General features: G+C 37.4%; 2 protein-coding genes across 2 annotated transcripts in view; one reads left to right on the top strand and one right to left on the bottom strand.

The window, feature by feature from the left end:
- Nucleotides 1-298: 298 nt before the first annotated feature.
- LOC113050597 (sodium/potassium-transporting ATPase subunit beta-233-like) lies at nucleotides 299-8,508 on the top strand. Its single transcript, XM_026213734.1, has 6 exons — nucleotides 299-518; nucleotides 3,587-3,715; nucleotides 5,283-5,438; nucleotides 5,545-5,729; nucleotides 5,881-5,964; nucleotides 7,165-8,508. The coding sequence occupies exons 1-6, from the start codon at nucleotides 431-433 to the stop codon at nucleotides 7,417-7,419; spliced, it is 897 nt and encodes a 298-aa protein (XP_026069519.1). The 5' UTR covers nucleotides 299-430; the 3' UTR covers nucleotides 7,420-8,508.
- Nucleotides 8,509-8,512: 4 nt separating this feature from the next.
- Nucleotides 8,513-23,800, bottom strand: part of nme7 (NME/NM23 family member 7) — a 31,271-nt gene continuing 15,983 nt past the window's right edge. Inside the window, exons 10-12 of the mRNA XM_026213729.1 lie at nucleotides 23,276-23,377; nucleotides 9,541-9,648; nucleotides 8,513-8,603 (exon numbers count right to left, since the gene is read on the bottom strand). Of these exons, the coding sequence (XP_026069514.1) occupies nucleotides 8,571-8,603; nucleotides 9,541-9,648; nucleotides 23,276-23,377 (243 nt within the window). The 3' untranslated portion in view covers nucleotides 8,513-8,570. The remainder of the gene's footprint in view (nucleotides 8,604-9,540; nucleotides 9,649-23,275; nucleotides 23,378-23,800) is intronic.

Raw genomic sequence — 23,800 nt, 5'->3', positions numbered from 1 at the left:
TTTATTGTCCTTCAATCAGTCAGATATACAGGTCGATTCACATATGACTTTATGTTATGGTATTAAGACAGAAGATAATCTGAGGTGAATTTTGAGGTGAAGAACACAGTTAAGAGTTTGAAAGAAACAGCACACTGAGTGCTCATGAGAGGATTCCGCCCACCGTTTACGAGTTACAGTCTGGGGATGTTACGCAAAAGCAAAGTCGGGCTGTGATTGGTCCGAATCTGCCCTCCTTCTTTTGAAGGTAACTTATTAAAAGAGCCGATGGGCGGAGTCAAGCCCCGAGTATATATTGAGTGAGTACAAGCAAAGGTACCGGGTACGACGTCGTCCTTTTTTTTTTTAACAACACTAGGAAAGGGACAACATCGCTGTGAAGCACATAAGGCCCGCTCAAACACAACCAAAAGGGAACTAAATATCGAAAATGTCTGCGAATAAAGATGGTGGATGGAAGTCCTTTATCTGGAATTCTGACAAGAGCGAGTTTTTAGGACGCACAGGCAGCAGTTGGTGTAAGTGTCTCAAGATTGTTTCACCAGCGCCTCTTCTCTTGGTTTGAACTAGTTCTTCTCCTTTGTTAGATGTTGATATTAATACGTCTCCGCGTTAAAGACCAGAGAAGCGGCTTCAGCGTGTTTCCTGACTTTGGAAAAAGCTCAACACCTGTTTGATCAGACCGAGTCGTGACTTTCGTTTTCTGAGGGAAAAAACGCCTCGTGCTGGCGGCTTGATTTAATAATGCGATTATCATATTAAGAGATTCTCGTTAAAGAATAAAGCAAACGGATAAACCGTTTTCTGATGCGTAGAGTGGCCGATAGAAATGAGTCACAGTCATTTAATGTAACGGATGAACTGATCTGTGTCTAATACGCAGACAGCCACAAGGTGGTGAAAATGGGAACTGAATGGAGAAAAAGATGAAAACCGTGCTTTACACACTGTTTTTATATATGATGGTTTGTGTAATTTAAAGGTTTAGTTATGTTCTTAGGGGGAAAAGGGGAAAAAGGTCATTCTGAAGGTCGTGATACGGATGTTATTTTTGTTTAGGAAAGAGATTGTCACTCAGCGGCATCTGAAATCGTCAGGAACTACAGCTGTAACTTAGCTGAAGGACAATTAACTTTAGGTATTTTCCTGTTGCTTAAATTAAAAGCTTTAGTTTAATAGCGTCTTTGTAGAAATCAGAATGGTTTAAAAGTTATAACATCCAGCGATCAGATCATTTTACTGCTGTCAGCCACAGAAGAATTGAGATGAATGAGATAAAATGTCAAATTATCGTGACATGGGTAAACAACGATTTTCCAGTGAAGAGTCAAATAACATAAAACAACATAAAGCTGTAAGTGTCAGTCAGATGACCGGGACATGTTTATGCAACGAAATTAGTATTTTCGGTCCTCAAGGTGACTCAAAGTTAATTTGGCCAGTTCAGTTTATGGCCTACAGTTAGTGATAATAGTAATACTTGGTTGGTACTGATTCCTCGCCCTGCTTTCTTTCCAAATAGATTACACACGTGTTTCTTCCGGCTTTTGCGGGAAACCATCTGTAGCGGGTAGTTTTTATTTTATTTTTGTTTCTTTTGATCAGTTTTTTAACATTTGTGTTTATCGTTTACCTCCTGATGCAAGATCGACCTGTTTACTTTTACTCCTTGTAAATGCCGGTTATTTAAAAGTTACATTATCCAGTAACCCTTGCGTTGTAATAAAATACTTCCATATGAATCAAATCTCGATAAATTGTTAAACACGTAACTTAGTGAGGTAGTGAGACGGAGGGAAATCTTTGGGTCGAGTCTGACACATGTGGAGGATCATGAGGGAGCCAGTCACGTGTAGCTTAGCCAGCTAGGCGCGCTCTCTCCGGCTTGATGTTTCACTTTAAACCAACAGAAATGTCTACGTACTCTGAAAACCACAGACTTAAAATGTATTTAATTAGCATTTATAGTTTGTGTTGTTTGAAGAATTGGGCAAACGCTATTGAAACAAATTTACGAGATGAGAAAACAAGTGGAGGCTAGTGATATAGGAAGCATTTTTTTATTTTATTTAAAGAGGAGCTTTTGAATTTGTTGTATCGTTTCTATTACATATAATTGTTTATTGGAAAGTTTAATGTTAAGGTTCAGCCCGCAAATAATTTGAATGAAAACTGCATGACGCAAGAATATGTATGGTTTTGCATCATTTACTCATTTTGGTGAACCAATGAGACGACTGAAGTTCATAGTTAATAGCCGTTGTACTGTAAAGTTTACTTTTCTTACTTAATACGGGTTTTAAACATAGGATTTTAAAACGGATATCTTATTTATGTCGTCAAGGACAAGCTTCTTTCTCTGCCCACACTGACACTACAAAATGTGAAACTATTGTTTGTGGGACTGTATTCAAACTTGAATGTGCTTCCTGTAGATGTAAGAGGCGGCAAAAATTTTCTTGCCAGAGCAGAGGAAAGGAAGTGTAACTCTGTTACCACGCACGCACAACCTGTCCCTTGTGTTTGGTGGGGTCGAGGTAGAAGTGGGTGTTGGGGGCTGTTTTCAGTGACTCCTACATGCTGGCACAGTGACTGACAGACAGGAATGTTATTCTGCGGGTCACATTCTGTTACTGCATCACACAGGGACATGTGAGCTGTGGGAGCTAGAGTTATGAGTAATGCTCGAGTTTGACTGACGCTGTTGTCGCTGTTCATTCAGTCTGGAAATTTTGGGTTGTTTCACAATTACTAGCAACATTTCATGAAATGACTGGGCTCAAACCGTAAAAAAAACGTGTATATGTATTAGATCACACTAAATTAAAGACTCAATCAGTGCATTTAAGATAAATTATCTGAATTTTTATTTTTGTAAATTGTGCATTAATTATAATTATCATATTATAATTATAAATATAATTTTAATATTGATTTACGCAAGTCAAAAGCGTAACTCCGGAAGACTGCTGACTAGGGCTTTGTTACTTTTTATTCTTCGCAGTTTAGATACTTTTTAGTCTGTGGTGCTCTGTCACTGAACTGATGTAGCAAGTTCTTTTTTGTTGCAAATGTAAATCAGAGTTAAATGGATTATCGGAAAACCATAAAAAGTGCAGGGAATTGGTTCTATCCACTGACCGGATGGAAGCAGGTTTGAATGCAAGATTGAGGTCGATTGTAAAACAGAGTTTAACTGCACTAAATGGTCAAAGAAGATTGGCATTTTACTGGAAGATGGTGATGACATTTTGATTAAAATTACTAGGTATGAAAATCAAACAATCATGGATGAACCGTTCATAAGATCAATAAAATGCACTCAGAAAATGGGGTGAATATTGTTTTTTTACATGCCAAATTTAAATGCTTAATTTGTACGTGCTTATATTTGTCAATTGATATAATGTACACACTTAAACTACATGCTTAAATGTTCTTCAAAATGACACTGAAAGTGGATGCATTTAAACGCTGCACCATGTTTCCATTTGGTTTGATGATTGTGGAAACCCAATGCTATTTCCTCCTTGTATGTGCTGCTCTAATACATCCCTTTGATTTCATGCCTTTTTTTTCTTTGCAGTCAAAATCTTCATCTTTTATGTAGTCTTCTATGGCTGCTTGGCTGGAATTTTCATTGGCACCATCCAGGCCATGCTCATGACTCTCAGCAACTTCAAGCCCACATACCAGGACAGGGTTGCACCACCAGGTAACGAACCAAATACATGCCCAAAAGTGTTCAGAGGTTGGGTACTATTTGTACATAAACGCTGCGAGAATGAATGGCCAAACCAAAGAGATACAGAATGAACTGCATGTACTTGACTGCTAAAAGTTGTTTTGACTAGCAGGATATTTGTGTGTTGTGAGAATGATGTTGTGTAGTTGATTTTGATTAACATGGAAGCCATCTGGTGCACAATATAAAAGTTGTTTTTCATGTCTCTAGCTGTGCATTACAGTTATGTTGTAAACCTCAGTAGATTAATTTAATGGAAAGAACAAACCGTTTTGGGGACATTCTCGTTTACATGCACTCGAACGGTTCCCTAATGCTGGAAGTGAATTTAGTTTCTGCAAACCCTGTGACATTTCGGCAGCTCTAAAGGTCTTTCTGACCTCAACGAGAGCGAGGGTGGAGGTGACAGGATATTGTGAGGGAGGAGAAGGAGAGAGCGAGACACACAGAAAGCCATTTTGACCTTCACTTCCTGTCTAACCTGACGAGGTTTCCCGTTTGGGTTCTTACAGCGTAGTAGTTCAGCATGTACACTCCGCATGACTTTGATGTGGTATGTCTTGTAGTATTTCAGTCAAGGTTGGCGGTATCAGCACTCAAACATGCCTTTCAAAGTAGTTTACAACAGGGTCAGGGTTTATCACTGAGCTTGTTTTGTTCAAACAAGAATATTTTCCAATTAAACTTCAGCTAAAAATGGGTTAAAAAACAACAACTCTGGAGAGCATTGTACACTGCACTTTCCATAATCGGTGTTCGGTTGCCTGTTACTCCACTGCCAGCCATTCCCCACACCAGTCATGCCAGTGGATGTTTGTGTTGTGCACACTCCTGCCTTGGCATTACATTTCTCTGTCTCCGTTAAAGCCCTGAACATAAACGCCTGTGCCAACAATAACCGTTTCCCCTTTAAGAGAGGCGGCCCTTGAAGTGTAAAAAGAAACAACGGGAGGAGGAATGATGTGGAGATGACCAAAGCAGCAAAGAAGGCCGGACGTAGAAAAGACATGCTGCCTGCATTCAAGTCCCGCCTCCCGCTCCGGGGCTGAAAGTTTCCATTGTGTGACAGAAGCACGTGAGGTTGTGGAGAGGAGGAGGAGGGGGAAGGCCGGGGGGAGACTCTCACAGGCTCTAACCGCAGTCTTTAAAGTGTATTAAACCAGGAACTAAAACTTCCAGTGTGCAATAAGTTCGAAGCTCCTCTTCTGTACCAGCTGCAGGACATGCAAGGAAGGTCATGACCAGCTTGTTGAAACTAAAATTGGCATTAAATACAATCTAAGGTTTCCGTTTGCTTGTTCTCTTCTGCTGGCTCCGCTCACGCCACGCCCCGCTTTGGTCGTACGTTCGAGCTGGTGGAAAATTACTGCCAAGCTGGGAATCTGAATAGCAAACTTCCATGACAACGAACGGACCAGGCTTTCTCAGCTCTTGTAGCTGGAGGGAAAATCACTCTTCTAAATGTTAATTTTTATGGTTGACACCAGTTGTTGGGCCACATTTGACCTGCTTTACACATTTTCTGCTTTCCTTACAGGCTTGTCACACTCCCCAAGGCCGGACAAAGCGGAGATCAGCTTCTCCATGAGCGATAATACGACTTACAGTGCATATGTGAAAAATATGAAGGACTTTCTGGAAGCATACAATAAAAACAAACAGGATAATGAAACCAAATTTGAAGACTGCGGAGGTACAAGTTCTAAGATTATCTTTAAGCCATATGCGGCTTCTGTAGTAATGACAAGCAAATGCAGTTGTATCAGTCAGTAATGAAGTTTAATGTGTTTCATGTTCAGAAACACCCCAAGACTATAAGGATCGTGGAGAACTGGAAGACAAGGAAGGTGTGCGGAAGGCCTGCCGCTTTCATCGAGAGTGGCTGAAGGATTGCTCAGGACTGAAAGATGACACATTCGGCTTCAAAGAAGGCAAACCGTGCCTCATCATCAAACTCAATAGGATTGTGAATTTCAGGCCACGGGTGAGTTTTGTTATTTAGGATCATCCCATCAATATTAACCTTCCTACTGCCATTGTCTATACATCAGGTGCTTGCAAACAATTATTGTTAGCCTGGGGCAACACTTCCTTTAATATTGGGATTGTGTCATACTGTTGTATTCTCTCCTCAGCCTCCAACGTCCAATGAGAGTATCCCTGAGCCAATCCACCCTAACTTTCATGGCAACATGATACCAATCCACTGCACAAACAAGGTAAGAAGTGCTGACAAAGCATCTTGGTAAAATGGCATTCTTGTGTAGAGAGATTGGTTAGGTTTTTTTTTTTTTTTTTTTACATTACCATAATTATACTTTGTATTAAAAAAAAATTATATATATATATATATATAATAAAACTTAACAAATATAATTAATAGCAAATATCAAAATAATATCCTTTTTTCATACAGTATATTTAACATTTAGACAATATGTAGACAAAACGCCATCAAATATCTGCTATAGTACAACTGTAGATTCAGATTTATGCATGTGGCTTGTATTTAATATTACATTCAAGGGACAGATTTACATTTGATCAGTTCTCGCTTTCTCTGGGAATCAAACAATATGTCGGCCTGTTATGCTCTACTGTTTGAGCTACAGGAATGTGTTAATTTTGATTTATTATTATTTGTTGTTGTTGTAGTAGTAATTATAAGAATGGACTGCACTGTAAAAAAAAGGCAGCTGTATTTGGCAGAATTTTACTGTTAAAAAAAAAAATTGTTAGCAACATTTTAGGTGAAATACTGTAATTTCAGTAACTTGTGTTAATTTACAAACCTACTGAAGTAATGAAGTCAGTTTTGCACCATTGTAATACAGTGATAATCACCAAATTCAGGTGGTGATGAGTCACATGATGAACCATCACAAGCAGTTTATTTTTTTTTAATATACATGTATATATGTGTGCAGTTTCATTCGCATAAAAACACAATCATGGTAACACACATGAAACCAAAATAATGCAATAAACATTCATGTAACAACATTAGGTGTAACGTACAACCAGAATATGCAAAATTAAGATAAAAAGGGAAAAAATTGGTAATTTCAACAAAATAACATCAAATTTGAAATGTAACGCAGGGAATTCTGGGAATGTCATATTGTCTTTTTCAACTCCAAAAACCGTATACTACCATAAAACGTGCATGTTATGTCCAATGCAGTTTCCACCATAGGGGGATTTACTGTTAACCATTTAACAGGTTTTTACTGTAGCATTTTTAGTCTTTTACCTTTTATGTTTTTATAATCGTGTAAGATTTGAATATCAGTGAATCTCTAGTCTTTTTTTTCCAGTCAAGTCTAAGCAAAGAAATCTACACATTGATGTGAAATTCCGTACTCCATGTGCCGTAGTGCTCTGAAGAACGATCTAATACTAATTCTGGTTGTTAACAGAGAGAAGAGGATGCACAACATCTTGGACCGGTCCAATACTTCGGGCTGGGGGCTGGTTTCCCCCTCCAGTATTATCCTTACTATGGCAAGCTGCTACATGAACATTACCTCCAGCCTCTGGTGGCCGTCAAATTCAACATCACTGTGGGTTACGAAATGCGCATAGAGTGTAAAGTATTCGGACAGAACATCGATTACAATGAGAAGGACCGTTACCAGGGACGTTTTGATGTCAAAATCACAGTCAAGTCATGACCTTAGCTATAAAAATGGCACTTTTTTTTTTTTCTCTCTCTGCCCATTTTAAAACACGGTAATTTTAGATGAATAAAGAGGAGTACAATTTCAGTTGGAAAAACAACTAGTTTAGAACAAAGTTTCATAATATACGGGACCTACACTTAATCTGTACGCTTTACACTAGCTTTCTCTGCATGTCTAGGGTTAGAATGTAAATTACAGGAAGAGTAGTGAAGTATTTATTCTACTGTAAATGAGAATATTCCGTGAGCCATGGGACATTCATTTATTACTGTAAATTATAATTCCACTACTGATGTATTGAGCAGTGTTTCTGTCCCCTGAATATTTCTGCCTAGTGTGGTCTCTTTGTATTTTATGGAGTGTGCAGTGCAGTAGTCGCATACAATGGTCCTTTCCAAGCCATGTTGTAATTTCTGTTGTCTTATGTGAGAAAGCCTTTGTGGTCCAAGGTGTGTGTGAGAGAGAGAGAGTGTAAGCGAGAGAGAGCTTGAGTGTGAATGTGCATATTTGTCTACTTAAAAACTGAAAAACTGGCATGGTACGCTCTGAACTCCCCTGATCTGTGTGTGTGTAAGTGCCTGCACTCCTTTCATTCTTTTTTTCTTCTTTTTTTTTATTATTGGATCATCTTGCAATTTGGGAAACTGGGGCTATTGACAACTCTGTGTACGGCTTATTCTATTCCTTCACTATTAAGTGTAGAACTGTGCATCTCGTCTGGAGGACTGAAGTGATTTTATTTACTTTGATTTAATTTTTTTTGTTCCGGACACATCACATGATGTGGTGTTACTTTATTGAGAATGTTTTAGCCATTTTCATGGTGAGTTTTATATTTATGCAGTTGTACAATATTTTTTTTTTCTCAGCAGGAGAAAGTGTAACGTATAAATCCAAAAACCAAAGTCACTGGTCAAAGGTGCAAAGCAGTACCCCATGTTAGACATTTTGTTTTGTTTTTTAAAACTATTAAAAGTCATTGTTGGACATCCGAACACTTGTCAAGAGTTGTTGCATTTGCTCTTGTAATGTTATTTAAATCTGGGTAAGTCCTAAAAATAAATAAATGGACAGACAACTGAGGTATTGGTGAAGTGGTCTTTATTTAAATAACTGCTGGATGGTCGTCTCTCATGGGTGCTTCACCCATCTAAAATCTTGAAGAAATACTGGACCTGCAAAACCGAAAAGCCAACAGTTAATTCCAAGTTTCCATAATGTCTTTTCAAAGGTTGTGTCCCAAATGACACGCTATATACCGTCTTGTCATCTAACATGGGAGTTTGCTAATCCTGTAAACCTACAACAGCTGAAAGGTGAAACCCACCACACAACTGATTCAGAATCTGGATGGATGCTAGTTTTCAAAAGTCAGTGCTATTCTACAGATTGAGAAGTTGGAGCTCACTGATTTTACAGAAAATCCTACTGTATAATAGACATTTAATCTTCAGTGGATATAAAACGTTTATTCGCATTATACTCCAAATGGCATAGAATTGTGCATATTTATATGGATTGGAACAAACCTAATAAGAATGTTTTATAAACCATCTTTCATTAAAAAACAAAAACAAAACCGGTTTTAATTTGAGATGCTATTTTAGCACTTCATCAGGCCTCAGCATCAGCTCACCAGCTTGTTTTCCTTTCAAACTATTGACTTTCCCTGAATTGTGCCTGTTACGGCAGCTGGCGTCTGTGAGGCCTGAGCTCTAGGAATGTCATGGCTGAGTCGGTCAGCAGGCAAATGATTAACAAGGGACCATTTGTGCTAGGAGGCTGGACAGATCAGGAGTTGTGCACAACAATGACGTCCACCGGGCAAAACCCACTGCATGGCATAACAATGCCTTTTTTTTTTTTTTTTTCTACAGAACCCGCCTGCTTCCCTTCTGTTGAGACAAGCCGGGCTCTAGGACTGCCTCAGCCCACACTGGACAGTCATGAGACCTGGATTCCATTTTGTTCTGGGCTGCATAAGCATTTGTGGGATCCAGAAATATTTTTGACTGTGAACACACTTCCTCAATGTGAGCAAAATGAGACTGAATACAAAACGTGACTGTGCGGCTCCTGCATAACATTTGATTGAGAGTAACTAGAGCTCACCTCCAGAATCCCGTCTTCTGGTAGATCCGTGCAGTGAACGGCATTCTGCACTTTGTTTTTGCCATAGAGCGCTCGCAAAGTGGTGGGCCGAAGGTGGCGTGCAATTTCCTGTAAGGGAAACCGAACACATTACATGCTGACATTTCTGTGATGGGTTACAGCAAGAAAAATGGAGAATATGCTTTGAACAAGGTTTCCTTGGTAGAGCAATTGGATAAAAGCACAGGTGACGATGCATGTGCTGTGATGGATACTCACAAAACAAACTCAATCCAGTGTTACTCACACGTGCTTGTTCACATTACAGCAAACATCACTGTCCTCCTCCTTTCGTCTTAACGCACACACACACACCGGAAAACTTTCAATTTATACTCAAACATAAAATTCACTCAAAAAATTAAAATGCTGTCATCATTCACTAATACAGGTTTGGAACAACTTGAGGGTCAGTTTCTCTCTTCCTTTGAGTACACAAGTTGCTGTTTTTAGAGAATGTTGCAAACCGAGCAGTTGATGTTTGCCATTGTGAAAAAAAAAATAAAAATAACTATGGAAGTCAATGGCTACCGTTGACTGTTTGGTTCTTAAAAACATGGAAAAAATGGAAAAAAGAAACTATACGAGTTTAGAAAGACTTTGGGTGAGAAGGAAAGGGTGAGAGAATGCTAACAAATTTTTCTGTTTTTTGGGTAAAAATTCACCACTGACAAGATAGGTTGTTAATAAAACTTGGCTATCTAAGCAGAATGAATAAATAAAGAGGTGCTAAACAGAAGACAGTGAGAAATGGCTGTGGTGTTTTATTTAATGCAGTTTTGACCTTAGTGCCGCCTCTCTGTTGACCCTACTGTCTGTGGGCAGGAAATGGGAATAGAAAAATGTGGAAGTTCAATCTGTAGTTTTTACAAAAGCCTAAAAATCTGTCATTTTGTATTATCCAGTGGACTTTTTCTGAAAAATAAACCAGGATATCAGAGTGCAGGTAACGTGGAGAGAAAGAGTCCAAATTGTTTGCTTACATATACTACCAACACTGCAACTACAATTAACCTTCATTTAACCAGGCAAGTCACTTGAGAAAACAAATTCTTATTTACAACAATGGACTGGCAATGCAAAGCTGGTTGAAAACTGACAAAAATCCAGCATTATCCAGCAACTTGTTTTCAAAGAGTGAGCCACAGTATCAAAATAATGATCAGTTTATCTGTGTTGAACAGAATTGAAATATCAGCGCATTTCAAATGAAAACAGTTTTAAGTTAATTCAGAATCGTGATTTTTTGAGTGAAACCCAACCTGCTGTGTTATTTTCTCTGCTCAAGCTCATCTCAACCTGAAATGAACACCAGGCTGGCAAAGAACAGGCTGCTCAGCATTCTGGGCATACTGTCATCTAGCAACAAAAAAAAACCTGCAAAACGGTAGCAGAGGAATACAAGGCATATCAAAGTCTCACATTTAGAACTACAGACACAAGCAACAAAATGGAACTGATGTAGTTGAGTGTAATGGTATAAGCGATCATCTTTACAAAGGTGCACAAATGTTCAAACAAATACTCTTCCTCAGCCATTACAGCTTTACAGAAGTTCAAGGGGTCTTGGCCGAGTGTACTTTGAGTTTATATTTGACTGCCCTTTCAGCAGAATGTTGGACTAAAACCAGGTCTTGACTTTAATTCACGCTCACATGTGCTTCTCATTCAGAGCTCAGCTAGCTAAGGCTAAAATGGAACTGGATGAAATGAAATGTTCCCGAGGACACAAACCCCGGCGGCTCTCCTAATCTCTACCAGTAGGAAATTTAACTCCCATTCGTCGCCCATGAGGGATGAGTTATCTACATGTAAATAAACTGGGTTTCCTTAGCCACTCCCATTTTGATCTCTGGATTTCCATTCCAGTGGCCTGGAACTCGCGGAGGACCACACAGTTCAAACAAAGAGGGAGCATTAAGCGACCACACATTGTCATGAGAGAAAGTCTGAGGCAAAATTAGTGTTTTGCTTTCAATAAAGAGCGCTGTCTGTAACATATGATTTCCTTTCTTAAGCTTTGGCGTATTTAGAGAGTAATTATCCTCATCTCATAAACTTAGAAAAGGAACACAAAAACAATGAAATGTTTCCTTTCTTAAGTTTTATCTAGATCCAATGTCTTATTTTGATTACCTTCAGACGAGACAGAGAATCTGATGTCATGGACACAAGTACAGTATAAAGACATTAGCACGCTTCATTCGGTTCTTAGTAATGAGGCACATCCTCTTTTGATCAAACAGATGACTAACACACATCTCTGAGGATTGCTTTATTTTTTAATTATGAACAGTTTGTGTAGGCAATACTGGCAGAAATCTAAACGTCAGCAAGAGAGAAAAACATTAAAAATGCAAATGGAACAGGGTGCTGGTACAGCAATAAGAAAAAGAAAAAAAGTAGTTTATCATCATTTGACCTCTCATTGCCTCGTTTGCACATGGAATTCTTTAAGGAATCGTGTTTAAATCAACACGTTTGTATGACTGAGATATCCATGTTGGTGATATCCATTTCTGACGGCTGGAGGCTGACCTCAACATCATAGTGTGTGTGTGTTGGTATTCTAAATAGTGCCGTTGCCAGACACACTGCAGACCACACAGAACATAAAGTAAATGTCAATAACTGATGTAACACTACTGTATATTTAGACAGAGTACAAAGATGGTTACCTCACAAACCCTCCTCTCGCTGTTCACTGATAAAATAGGCCCGTTTCCAGCGACACGTCCCAGTGCTAGAGCGGAGTATATGGATATCTGTTCTCTCACACTAAAAGGACTCTCAGGGCCATTTCAAAGTATTTGGCAATCATCACAAAGTAATGAAAACTAAAATAACTCTACTTTAGAAAGACAAATTTACAATAGATGGGTTAATAAACGAGCAGAAGATTCCTTTCACTGAAGAGGTCATTTTGTAATCCCAACCATGGCAAGATGGGCCTTTCTAGACCAATCACCAATAACTGAACATTTCAAACCAAGCCCTGTCTCTATAAAGTCATTAACCATAACACCACATTGTTTAAAATTAGGGCCGGGACTCGATTAAAAAAATTAATCTAATTAATTAGAGGCTTTGTAATTAATTAATCGAAATTAATCGCATTTTAATCGCATATAAATATTTGACCTGAGAACAGTGAGAAGTAATTTTTTTTCACATGGATTTATAGTATACCATTGAATAATGACAGAATACATAAGCTTAAGCAACAAAGTATTGTTTATTTTTGTTCAACCAAGTTCAACATAAACTGCCAGTTGCACCAACAAAATAATACATAGTTCAACATAAAGTGTAAAGTCCACGCTAGCTGCTATATGTTTTGCGTTGAGGTGATACTTGAGGCTCGATGTGCTGCGGTGATATGCGAACGCTAGTTGGTGCTCCAGTATAATTGGTCCGCCGAAACTCATCCAGTGAGAAACGTTCCGCGGTGCAAAAATAAGTTATAAAAAATGCGGGATTTTTTTTTCTGTAACTAATTAATCTTAATTAACCCGTTATTTTTTGTGTAATTAATTAATCTCAATTAACGCGTTAAAGTCCCGGCCCTATTTAAAATACCAAACCTCATGTAAAATAGCATAAAATAGATTTGATTTTGGCCTCTTAAAGGTTTTTCCTGAGATAGTGAAAAACTGATGGTAACCTTTAGTCCCAAATGAGTGATGTAGGACCTTGAGAATTAATGACGTCACAATTTTGTGCCTTCGAACAAAACAGTTCACCTCAGGTGGTGGCAAGGGAAATCTAATTAGCATACTTGGCATCATTTAAATAAGAAGCATCAAGTAAATGGCAAAGAACAAAGTCTCCATTTGTTTAAAGATGCAGTCGTATTTACCTTTCTTCTGCAATTTTTTATGGGCGAAATCCAGGCATTTCAACAGGAATTAATGTGATCTGGGATTTCGTGAGAGGGCGAAAGATGTCCCCATGCAGATTTTGCAGTGGGCTCAAGTTGACCAATAAAAGGCTGCTTGGTTTGAAAGTGACTTTTGATGGCATGACAACAAAGGCTACATTGCTAAACTAGAGTGAATGTAGGACAAAAAGTTTATGTGGTGATATAAACTATTTATTTGCGAATAATGAAATTTTCAATAGGCAAAAATGATCAACAACAAACCAAAACAAGCTTTCCTATCGTTAGAAAACAGAGGGAGTAGCTCTGAGCTCATTTGGTGGCAGATGATGAGGCAGTTCCAGTTCAGTCCCGGTCACATGGCTCACTCACTCCCTGTTCCTGGTGCCGTTCTGATGTAAGAGGGCCTTAATTAAGCAGCGATCGATGCTGTGGGACGACACTGGAGCTTCCCAAGGGAGCCGCACCATGGTAACTACAGGTCTCCATGGCCCTGCCTTTATGGTCACATGCTTTTAGCAGCACCAACTGACACCACAATTAAACTCTAATAACTTATTCATTTCCTTAGTTTACAACAGGAAATGTACACGGGCAGATACTGTTAGAGAGCTATTTATTCTGCTATAAGCCACTTATAATGCTAATGAAACAAAATCTCAAGCAGGAGATAGAATAGAAAAATTCAAATATAATTCCAAATAAAATATACATCAGAAACTGATGGCTAATTTATGAAAAATCTCATTTTCATTTTAATATTCAAAACCTTACATTTAAAAGAACCAATTATATTTTTCATAGAGCCATGACGTATTTATGTACTCTTGAATGCACATCAGCTGGACCAGCCCTGAGAAATAATGTTTTCTTTGCAAGAGTTGAACACAGTTTAGGATAAAAGCAGCGTGGGACTCTGACTATGTAAAAAATACTAGCGCTCAAATAAATGCTGATTTTTTTCATTTCTGTATATCAAAGAATCCTGAAAAACATGGATCATGGTTTCCACAAAAATATTAAGCAGCACAGCAATTTTCAACATTTATAATACAAAATGTTTTTTGAGCACCAAATCAGCCTATCAGAAGGATTTCTGGAGGATCATGTGACACTGGAGACTGGAGTAATGGCTGCTGAACATTCAGCTTTGCTTTCACAGAAGTCTTAAAGACCCCCAAACTACTGAACGTTAGTAAAAAGCAACTGCTCTCACTAGAAACACTATGGCCTTTCTGAACAACATTTTGCCTGAACATTAGAGAACCATCTAAAGCACATTCATTATTTGTACTTGAGTGACTCATGCCTTGTCAAATACCTTAATACCCAGGAAAAACCTCATTGTTACTAATTGCCTTTGCTCTTTATTTGCAGGCTATGACATGTTGGCCCTTCAAATTTCTCACAGACAGATCTAACAAGACTGTACAAAAGACAAGTGAGACAACAGTGTCTATTGTGCTTTGTTTCTCTGAGTGGAAGGCAACACAGGCCTTGACTAACACAGAGCAATACTAGAACAAGCACACTAGATTACTAACATCCTATCAAACTGAACATTCAAAAATAATTCACACACTTGACCTACACTGTTGTGCTGTATTAAAGACATAATTCTGCCTCCAGAAACCATTGTGTTTTTTGATATGATCGGAGGACATGAATACACAAAATGCTCTAGGAGCATGTCCACTTGTCTAAAGCACAAACATTGTGTCCAGACATCTAATCCTTTATCTTATCACCATTCTCTGTGACAAATTGGGCACGGTTACATTCCCACTGTATAGGTTTACTATGTTACAATTAAGTTACCTTCATTTCCAGGTGGAGGTTCTGTTACAGCATTTTGGCATCTGGAGCTGAAAGCCAGTCAGTCATTGACAGGGATTCAGCTGAACTTTGTCAGTTGATACGAACTGTCGGCACAATACATTATTCATGAACTCCAACACCATATGAGACTTAAGCAAAACTGAGAAAACAGGATCTCAGCGCGTTCTCAAACAGATAACAAAAGGCTAATTTCTTCTATAAACTTGGACAAAAGTCAGCTTTGAACCTTATCAAGTTCAAACAGACACATACAGAATGTAAATTAAGGCAGGAAGGCAGCCAATAACAGCAGGTATTTACACAGGAACCAGTCAATTTATTCTTTTGTGAGGCTGGTCTGTTCTAATGAAACAGCAGAATACAGTTTCACACATTCAGACAACCTTGCAGCATGTTCAAGGAAGTTTTATCTAAAAAGACACTGTTTCCTTGTGTACACATACACTTAAGTCAGAGAATCTGGTTACACTGAACAATACTATCATAACAAGCAGGAATAAGAAGGGGAAGAACTCTTAATGCCAACAAGATCCACCATTATGAATTTTTCAGTACTTTCAGTACACACATATCCCCTTGCTCTTCTTCACCTCTATCAGCTTGATAAAGTGATCTGTAACATCAAGGAACTGGAAAGAAGCACAGTGTTCCACAACTGATATAATTCCTGAAAACCAACAACACTAAATTACAGATAGAGGAGAATACAGTGTTCAGAAAACACATCCTTAAAAAAAACTTGAGTAAAATACCTAAACATGTACCTAGAAGTGAGACTGTTCTCAAAACTAGAGGGTGACAATGAAAATCACCAAAGCTGGGGGCCAAGTGTCATTTATGGCTAGTGTTAAATCCCGTAGGGTGCATTGTTGAGGGAAAGGATAATGTCTCACTATAATAGTCTGATTTATCCAAATTATTTGTAGCATACAAACTGCATATTAGGGACTCACCAGTATAAAAAATATGGCTGATAGCTGACAACCATTAACATAAGCTTTACGTTGAAAATTAATAAATGGCCAATAATAAAATTCTACACTAATTTATCTAAATACATTACAAATTAAAAATTTTTTTTAGTCATTTTAAATGCTGCAAGTTGATTTAGACATCCTAAAAACCTAATATGCAATAAGAAAAATGGATTCTCTTTTTGAGATTTGCCAAAGATTACATTTAACCATGTGATTAAATTACTGTTTTTTAAAAACAACAACTTTAAAGTTAGGATAGGCAATGTTTTTCATAAACATTTTTGCTATACTGGTTGAAAACGCTTCACATAGCGATAGCAAACAATAATTAAAGTGTAAAAGAGTCTCAGGACCATAAAATCTTTATCAGTCTGAATTAAATTATATTACTATACCTGCTTGTTTACTTATATACTTGCATAATTCCACACAACCGATAGCGAGAGTTTGGGGCATAGATGATGGGTAATTAGCTGGTGTGGAAAAATACATTCATTTTTCATTGCAGAAGTCCAAGCCAAAAGACTTACCAAAATACACAGAGACAGACAATGGGTAAAACAATGTAGGAATTTGATGCAATGTTTGAGTTTCAGTCCAGTCAATGAACCTGCAGAGTTTCTTCTTGACAGGTAAGCTAAACTTCAAGTTAAAAGTATTTCTAATATGTGAAACAATATATTGAATGAAGTCTATTTTTTCCTGTTGAGACATGCTTTCATTTTTATAGACCCATAAGAGATTTGTTTGCCATGTTTGAATTGGGAGTGACATGAAAAGATGTTTGAAAATATACCTTTTTTTTTTTTAAGTTCTGCTATGTGACACTAGCAGTGTAGAGACTGCATATTTCAGCTTTCAAGTGAGCGTTAGATGATGGGAAATTAATGGAAGAGGAATAAGAGATTATTTTGAAAACAAGATTATGACAATTAGATCCGAGATTGCTAATTGTAATTTGGAGTCTTCCATTGCTCTGCTATGTTTACCCATTTTGAGCCAGTATCTTTGTTGTCACTAGGTGCGTTTAAATGGACACTTTTTGCTTCCATCGGAATGAATTCATTCTGATTGACGAATCCGAACGTAGTGTTTACATGAACGGTAAATAAAGTGATCGGGTTGATGTGCGCGTTTACATGTTACAAGCTTCTGATCGGATTTACTCTTTTGAGTTTCCGCTGCTGTTTTACAAAGCACACGTTATATTTATCTACTTCGGGTCTTAATTAGGCAACGACCAGCACATGAACTGTTGTGCTGCTTAACTTTACTTTAGCGGAAAAAAAAAAGTAGTAAAATTGTCTCTTCCCGCACTCAAAACTAGTCATCTGTTGATGAGGGTCTTAAACGAGGACTGGTGGGATGTGGTCGTGTTCCACTTCACATACGTGGAGTGAAAGGGGAGATTTATAATTACAGGACACTTATTTGTGACTTTTTTTTCACCAGGAAGAACACCTCATTCTGCGTGTCATACGTCATTACGCTACTTCTACGTCACTGCACATGTGCAGTACTTTCCAGTTTCAGTTTTTCAATATGATCAAACGTTTACATGTCCTCTCGCTCGGATTACAAAAGGGATAAACCACCCCTTACAATCCGACCAAAATTTTTGTCGGATCGAGCCAATTCAATCCGATTGACGTGTTTACATGTGACATTTTTATTCTGATTGTGCTTCTAGTCCTATTACGATCGGTTAAGAAGGGTCCATGTAAACGCAGCTACTGACTGAGACAGTAGGCCGGATGAAACCCACCAACTGTCCTCTGCATAGTATTCCATCATGGTTGTTTAAAAAGGTCTTTGATATTACTGGCCTGAGCATGCAGTCTATTATTAATGGTAGCCTCCATTCTGGTTTGATACCGTTGTCACTGAAACATCCTGTGGTGCAACCACTTCTTAAAAAGCCAAATTTTGATCATTCTCTTCTGTCCAATTTTAGACCGATTTCAAAAGTAAATTTTGTATCTAAGGTTTAAAAGAAAATCAAAAAGAAAAATTCTTGGATCAAAATGCTGCGTTTCACTCCAGCTTTAAAGCTTACCACAGTATTGAGTCTGCATTGTTAAAAGTTCTTAATGATATTTGATTATTAAGTGATTCTGGTTACTCTTTGGTTCTTACGCTCTTAGATCTCACTGCAGCTTTTGATACAATTGTTAATGGGATTCTTGTTTCCTTGAAGTGGCAGGTATTCAGGGTAACATTCTTAAGTGGTTTAGATCATTCCTATCGAATAGAAGTTTCTCTGTCAATTCAGGTCAGATATTTTCATCTTCTCTTCCACTGATGTGTGGTGTTCCGCAAGGATCCATTCTTGCCCCTATTTCCTTTCTTTATACAATTTACCTTTATGGAAAAATCATGTAAATGCTCTGGACTCCCTTGTGAATTGTTTAAAGGAGGTTAAAGCCTGGATGTCAGCGGACTTCTTAAATTTTAATGAGAGTAAGGCAAAACTTGTTAAGTTTGGAGGTCCTAATGCGCCTGAACTGTCAAATTTAGGTGAATTGACTCCTTTTTGTAAACCTGAGGTCAAAAATCTATGGGCATTATTCGATAATACCCTCAAATTCGATAAACAGATTGATTAATTTGTTAAATCAGGTTTTTTTTTCATTTACGGTTAGTGGCGAAGGTTAAAACATTTCTTTCTTTTAAAGACTATGAGAAGGTGATCTATGCCTTTGTGTTTGCGAAGCTTGATTATTGCAATTCTTTGAATGTGGATGTTTGTCAAATGACACTAAATCATTTGCAATGATTATAGAATGCTGTCCCTAGGCTTTTGATGTGGACTCACAAGTGGGATCTCATGGACCTTCCCATTTCTGTATTTGGTAAGGCTTTACATTACACTAGAGTATTTTCCCCACTGGAGGTCACCAGGCAAGGGAGGTTGGTGAAAAATGCTGAATCTAAACTAACTAAAGACTAAAATCATCAAAAACTGACCTCTCCCACTAAATCTACCATATGCATCTCCCAGCTCTGCAGCAGATGTCAGAAGAAGCCGACTTGCGCTCAGGAAACTTTAGGATGCTATGTCAAGATCTCACAAAACTTTACACATTCCAACTTGAATTAAATGTAATCTTTGTGTTTGTACAGGATTTTGAAACTTTCGGCTGAAATGAAAGAAAAACACGCCTGCCTTCAGACTCAAACAGTGATGAAGAAAACTTATCCTCTCCTTATGAACTACAACTAATGCTTCACAAACAATTCTGATTGTTTTATCCTAATATCCGGCTTTCAAATCAATTTTGACATTTTGTATTTTGATTTGGCCTTTAATGTTACCTGAAATATTATCTTAAGGACTGTTAAACTAACCCAATACACAATTTTTTTTTTTTTTTTTTTTTTCAAGGGATGAATGTTCGGGTGTGTTGACATTAGATGCATGTAAATCATAACAAGATTTCTTCCATTACTATCAATAAAGCTGTCTACACTGGAAGCTTTGATGACCACCTTCAGTTGATGGACCCTCTGTAGCTACTCTAGCTCCTTTATTTTGCCATCAATCTGCAATAATTTGGTCAACAACAAAACATATTACAAAACAATTTTTCTAGCAAACACTTACTGCATGAACATTCACTGACTGAAGAATGAAGCACACTGGAATGACTGTTCAGTGAAGTCCTTGCAGTTAGTATGCCAGCGCAAAAATAGAGAAGTGTAAATGTAACTCTTTTGTAGGCAAGATGTGTTGAAATACAGCTCGAGTCATAGCACGATGACACCGCCCATTTCGTCCACTTCCTCCTAATGTACTAGTGTTGTTGTTATTAACTAAAGCTTAAAATAAAACAATGAATTTAAATTAAATGAAAACTTTAAATCATTTTCTTTAATTGAAATAAAGCTGAAATAAAATAGAAATACTAAATGATAAACTTAAAATTAAAACAAAATGTAAAACACTGCCTTGACAAATAACTGCAAAGTTTAAGTTTGATTAAATAAGTTTTAAACAATTACTAAAACTGAAATAAAAATAGATTAAAGCTAAATACGAACAACTAATAAAAATCCCCCAAAAAACACAAAATTACAAAATATTAAACCAAAATGAAAATGAAAAAAGATATTAAAAAAATAAATAAAAACTATATAAATAATATTAAAATATCACTATAACATATATTTTAAATAAAAAGGCAACAAGATACAGTATGTACTACATACCCTGTTATTAGCTGTGCTATAATTTAGCTTAAATGACCAAATTCATTCTAAACACTACTACAAAGCTTTATAAATATATAAATGAATGTAAAAGGTGGTTCAACACACGGTTGTGTTGTATATGTGTTTAGCGTAATTCAGTGAATGGAAAGTGATAGATGGTAACCCCCTCATTTATGCACAGTGTTTACGGTACAATATCTAGACCATTCTATCTCCCCAAAACACACATAATAACTATGTTTTACACATAATACTGGCATTGTTTATAAACCACAGATATGCAGCCACAGATCCAGGACAAAAGCAGGGGAAAGCAGGAGAACATGTCAAAACAAAGAGCATGAGTTAAAAGAACTCGTGTGATATAAAATAATGAAGTATTGCTGTTGTGACCAGACAATGCAGATATACAGCCTGTCAGAGTGTTTAAAAACCAACCACACACTCTCACGCTCTCTTTGTCTCTCTCTCTCTTTCCCTCCGTGCCATGTGAGTGTGTGTGAACGAGAGGGTGGGGAGGACTCAGGGTGGGGTTACCAAATGAGAAGTGTGGAGTTCTTTCCGGAACCCATGATTGAGCAATCCAGTTTGACCTTGTAAAGATCACAACACAGCAGCCGTGTTTTGCATATCAAAACCACTTGTGTCAAAGAACACAAATATCTAGTGGGCGAGAATCAACTCGTGTAAGGCATAAACTGTGAAAGATTTTGTCATTAGAAGCATTTCATGTCATATCACCCATGAGTCCAATCTCTTGAGTAATAAAGCACTAACAGCACGACAGTTTACTGGAGGTCCAATCCGATCTAGTAACTATTTTACGAGGTGGTGAATTTGTACGATTTGTTTGAAAACATTACATTTAAAAAAAAAAAACCTAGGTCCACCTCTAAGCCTTACTCCTAAACCTAAGTGGCAAGTAAGCAGATTGTTTGCAAATCTACAAATAATGTCATCCTAATTCAGAAGAATTAGCCACAAATTTGCCAAAGCGTAAAATACATTCGAACTGCCATTAGAGTGTGTTAGGAGTTCTCAGTGGATGATTTGACTCACCATAACTACTAAAAAAGAAAAAGCATCTCTAAATTACCCACTGGATTTTCTTCTATTATACCATGGTCTGTCTAAATACTCAATTCTGATTCGTTGGAAGGTGTGTGTTAAAATCATTTAATGCACAGGTAGTTCCAGTCGGTTTAATCATTGCACTGCCTTTTGATGGGTGTTATATTTTGCATTGAATCATTAATTTGTGATGGCACATATATTAAAGAGCTTGCCATCTGCTTATGTCACAGCAATTAACCATGATTTGCTACTTTTATCGCATACAATTTTTGATAAACCTATTCTGGAGTAACTATTAAACTATTATTTGTATATTTCATTATAAAATGTAATAAGTATCATTATTAATTATTTTAATTTAAATTAAACTTATATTTAATTATTTACAACTTGAATTAAAAATGATTTTATTTTAATAATAATACTTTATTACATTTTAAATGTGTATATCTGCTAGAAGATCATTTTGTTAAAAGGACTGTTCACCTAAAAATGCTACCAGAATACTTTTTGTGTGCAAAGAAACCAACAACTTTATTCAATGATTTCTTCTCTTCCGTGTTAGTCTTCGTCATTCATTCACAGCAGTCCCACAACGCATGCATGTGCATTCCTCTGCTTCATGATTCTAGGTCAGAACGCCGGCTCCAGTCAGCACACGCATGCGTGGCACTCTCATGAAGGCGTCAAAGATTTTTTTTTTTGCTTCGTTTTTTTTTTGCTCACAAAAGGTTGAACCACTGATGTCACATAGACTATTTTAAAGATGTCCTTACTACCTTTCTGGGTCTTGAACATGGTAGTTCCATTGCTGTCTATATGCAGGGTCAGAAAGATTAGATTTTTCCAAAAATTTCTTAATCTGTATTCTGAAGATGAACGAAGGTCTTACGAGTTTGTAACATGAAGGCAAGTAATTAATGACAGAATTTTAATTATTGGGTGAACTACACCTTTAATTTTTTTTAACTCAATGAGTACATATACAAAACCTATAAAGCTAAGAAAAATAGAATAAAAGTCACAGTGTTTTAATTTTAATTTGATCGGGTCCTTAACCGAAAGACTAAACTCTAGAGCCTTTAGTTCACTGTCTTAACCATCACAGGAAACCAACTGGACCATAAGAAAGAGCCACACTGAAAATGACAAAGTCCACATTATTAACAAACCTTTTAGTACTTTGTGTAAGGCTGATAAATCCTAGACCAAGGACTATACTAGGAGCAAGAATTATAATTCTTATCTAATGGTTCATCATGACTGCTACCTGCAATTTACAAGCTATCTCTGGCAGAAGTAGAAATCTGCTGGCAGAATGGTCATCATGGAACATGAGTGGGCAGACTAATCTTTCATACAAGATGAAACCTTCATGGTGGTGTACATTTCGACTTTCTGATGCAGACACAAAGCAGGTTTTTATCCGGGGAGGGCAAATGATATGCCTTCAGAGCGCTACAGATTACAAGATACATAAAGTAAAAGAGGTCACTAGGTCCAAGAGACTGAATGACCATTGAGTTTCTGTTACAACTTTCATAAAACCTTGAGATGATAATGAGGTTGTAAGCTCATAAACATACAGTATATACATAGAGAACTGCAATTATTAATGCTAAGCTTTTGGGTTTACACACATAGTTTAAACTTTATTTTCGGAACCCCCTAGGAAATAAGTATTATAACAAGACTGTATCATCTTGTTACTCACAGGGTCTGCAGGTCCACAGAACTCCCGAAAGGTTCTGGGAGCGTCGGTAGCATGGATCTCCAGGGCCATGCAAGGTCCAGAACAAAGTTCATCCACCATATTCTGCAACACAAGCAGTCAAGAGTTAACAATTTCCCTCAGTCTACCTGCACTGCCTGTACCAGTGAAAGAGCTTTTTATCTGAACAGACTTTAGAAAGAAATTGGAGCAGCTGGAGGACTCAAGTTACCAGTGTGCCTCTTAATAAATATATAAATGAAAGGATGTCAAAGCAAACAATTGCTGCTATTGTTCTTGGAACAGGTTATTAACCAACGAGACTAGTTCTCATTCTGTTAATCTGATTTGATGAGTTGGGCTCTGTGATTGGTCTGTATAATTTTGTGAAGTATTAGAATTCTGGGATGAATGTGAAGTGCCCACTAAGCATAGACCACTAAACAGTCCATGAGCCACTTCCACATTTAGTTCCTGTGTCCACAATGGCAGCTTTTTAGTTTTAGATTTCAAAAAGAATAATAAGCA

This window comes from Carassius auratus, chromosome 31 (assembly GCF_003368295.1).
Source record: "Carassius auratus strain Wakin chromosome 31, ASM336829v1, whole genome shotgun sequence".
Classification (NCBI taxonomy): Eukaryota; Metazoa; Chordata; class Actinopteri; order Cypriniformes; family Cyprinidae; genus Carassius; species Carassius auratus.
The sequence above is the reverse complement of the archived record's forward strand: the minus strand, read 5'-3'. Positions and strand labels throughout refer to the sequence as shown.

Excerpts from the sequence above, each read along its gene's own strand:
- LOC113050597 (XM_026213734.1), top strand. The coding sequence starts at position 431 with ATGTCTGCGAATAAAGATGGTGGATGGAAGTCCTTTATCTGGAATTCT. Across the intron at positions 519-3,586 it reads ACGCACAGGCAGCAGTTGGT|TCAAAATCTTCATCTTTTAT; the intron begins GTAAGTGTCTCA and ends TTTTCTTTGCAG. Across the intron at positions 5,439-5,544 it reads CAAATTTGAAGACTGCGGAG|AAACACCCCAAGACTATAAG; the intron begins GTACAAGTTCTA and ends TTTCATGTTCAG.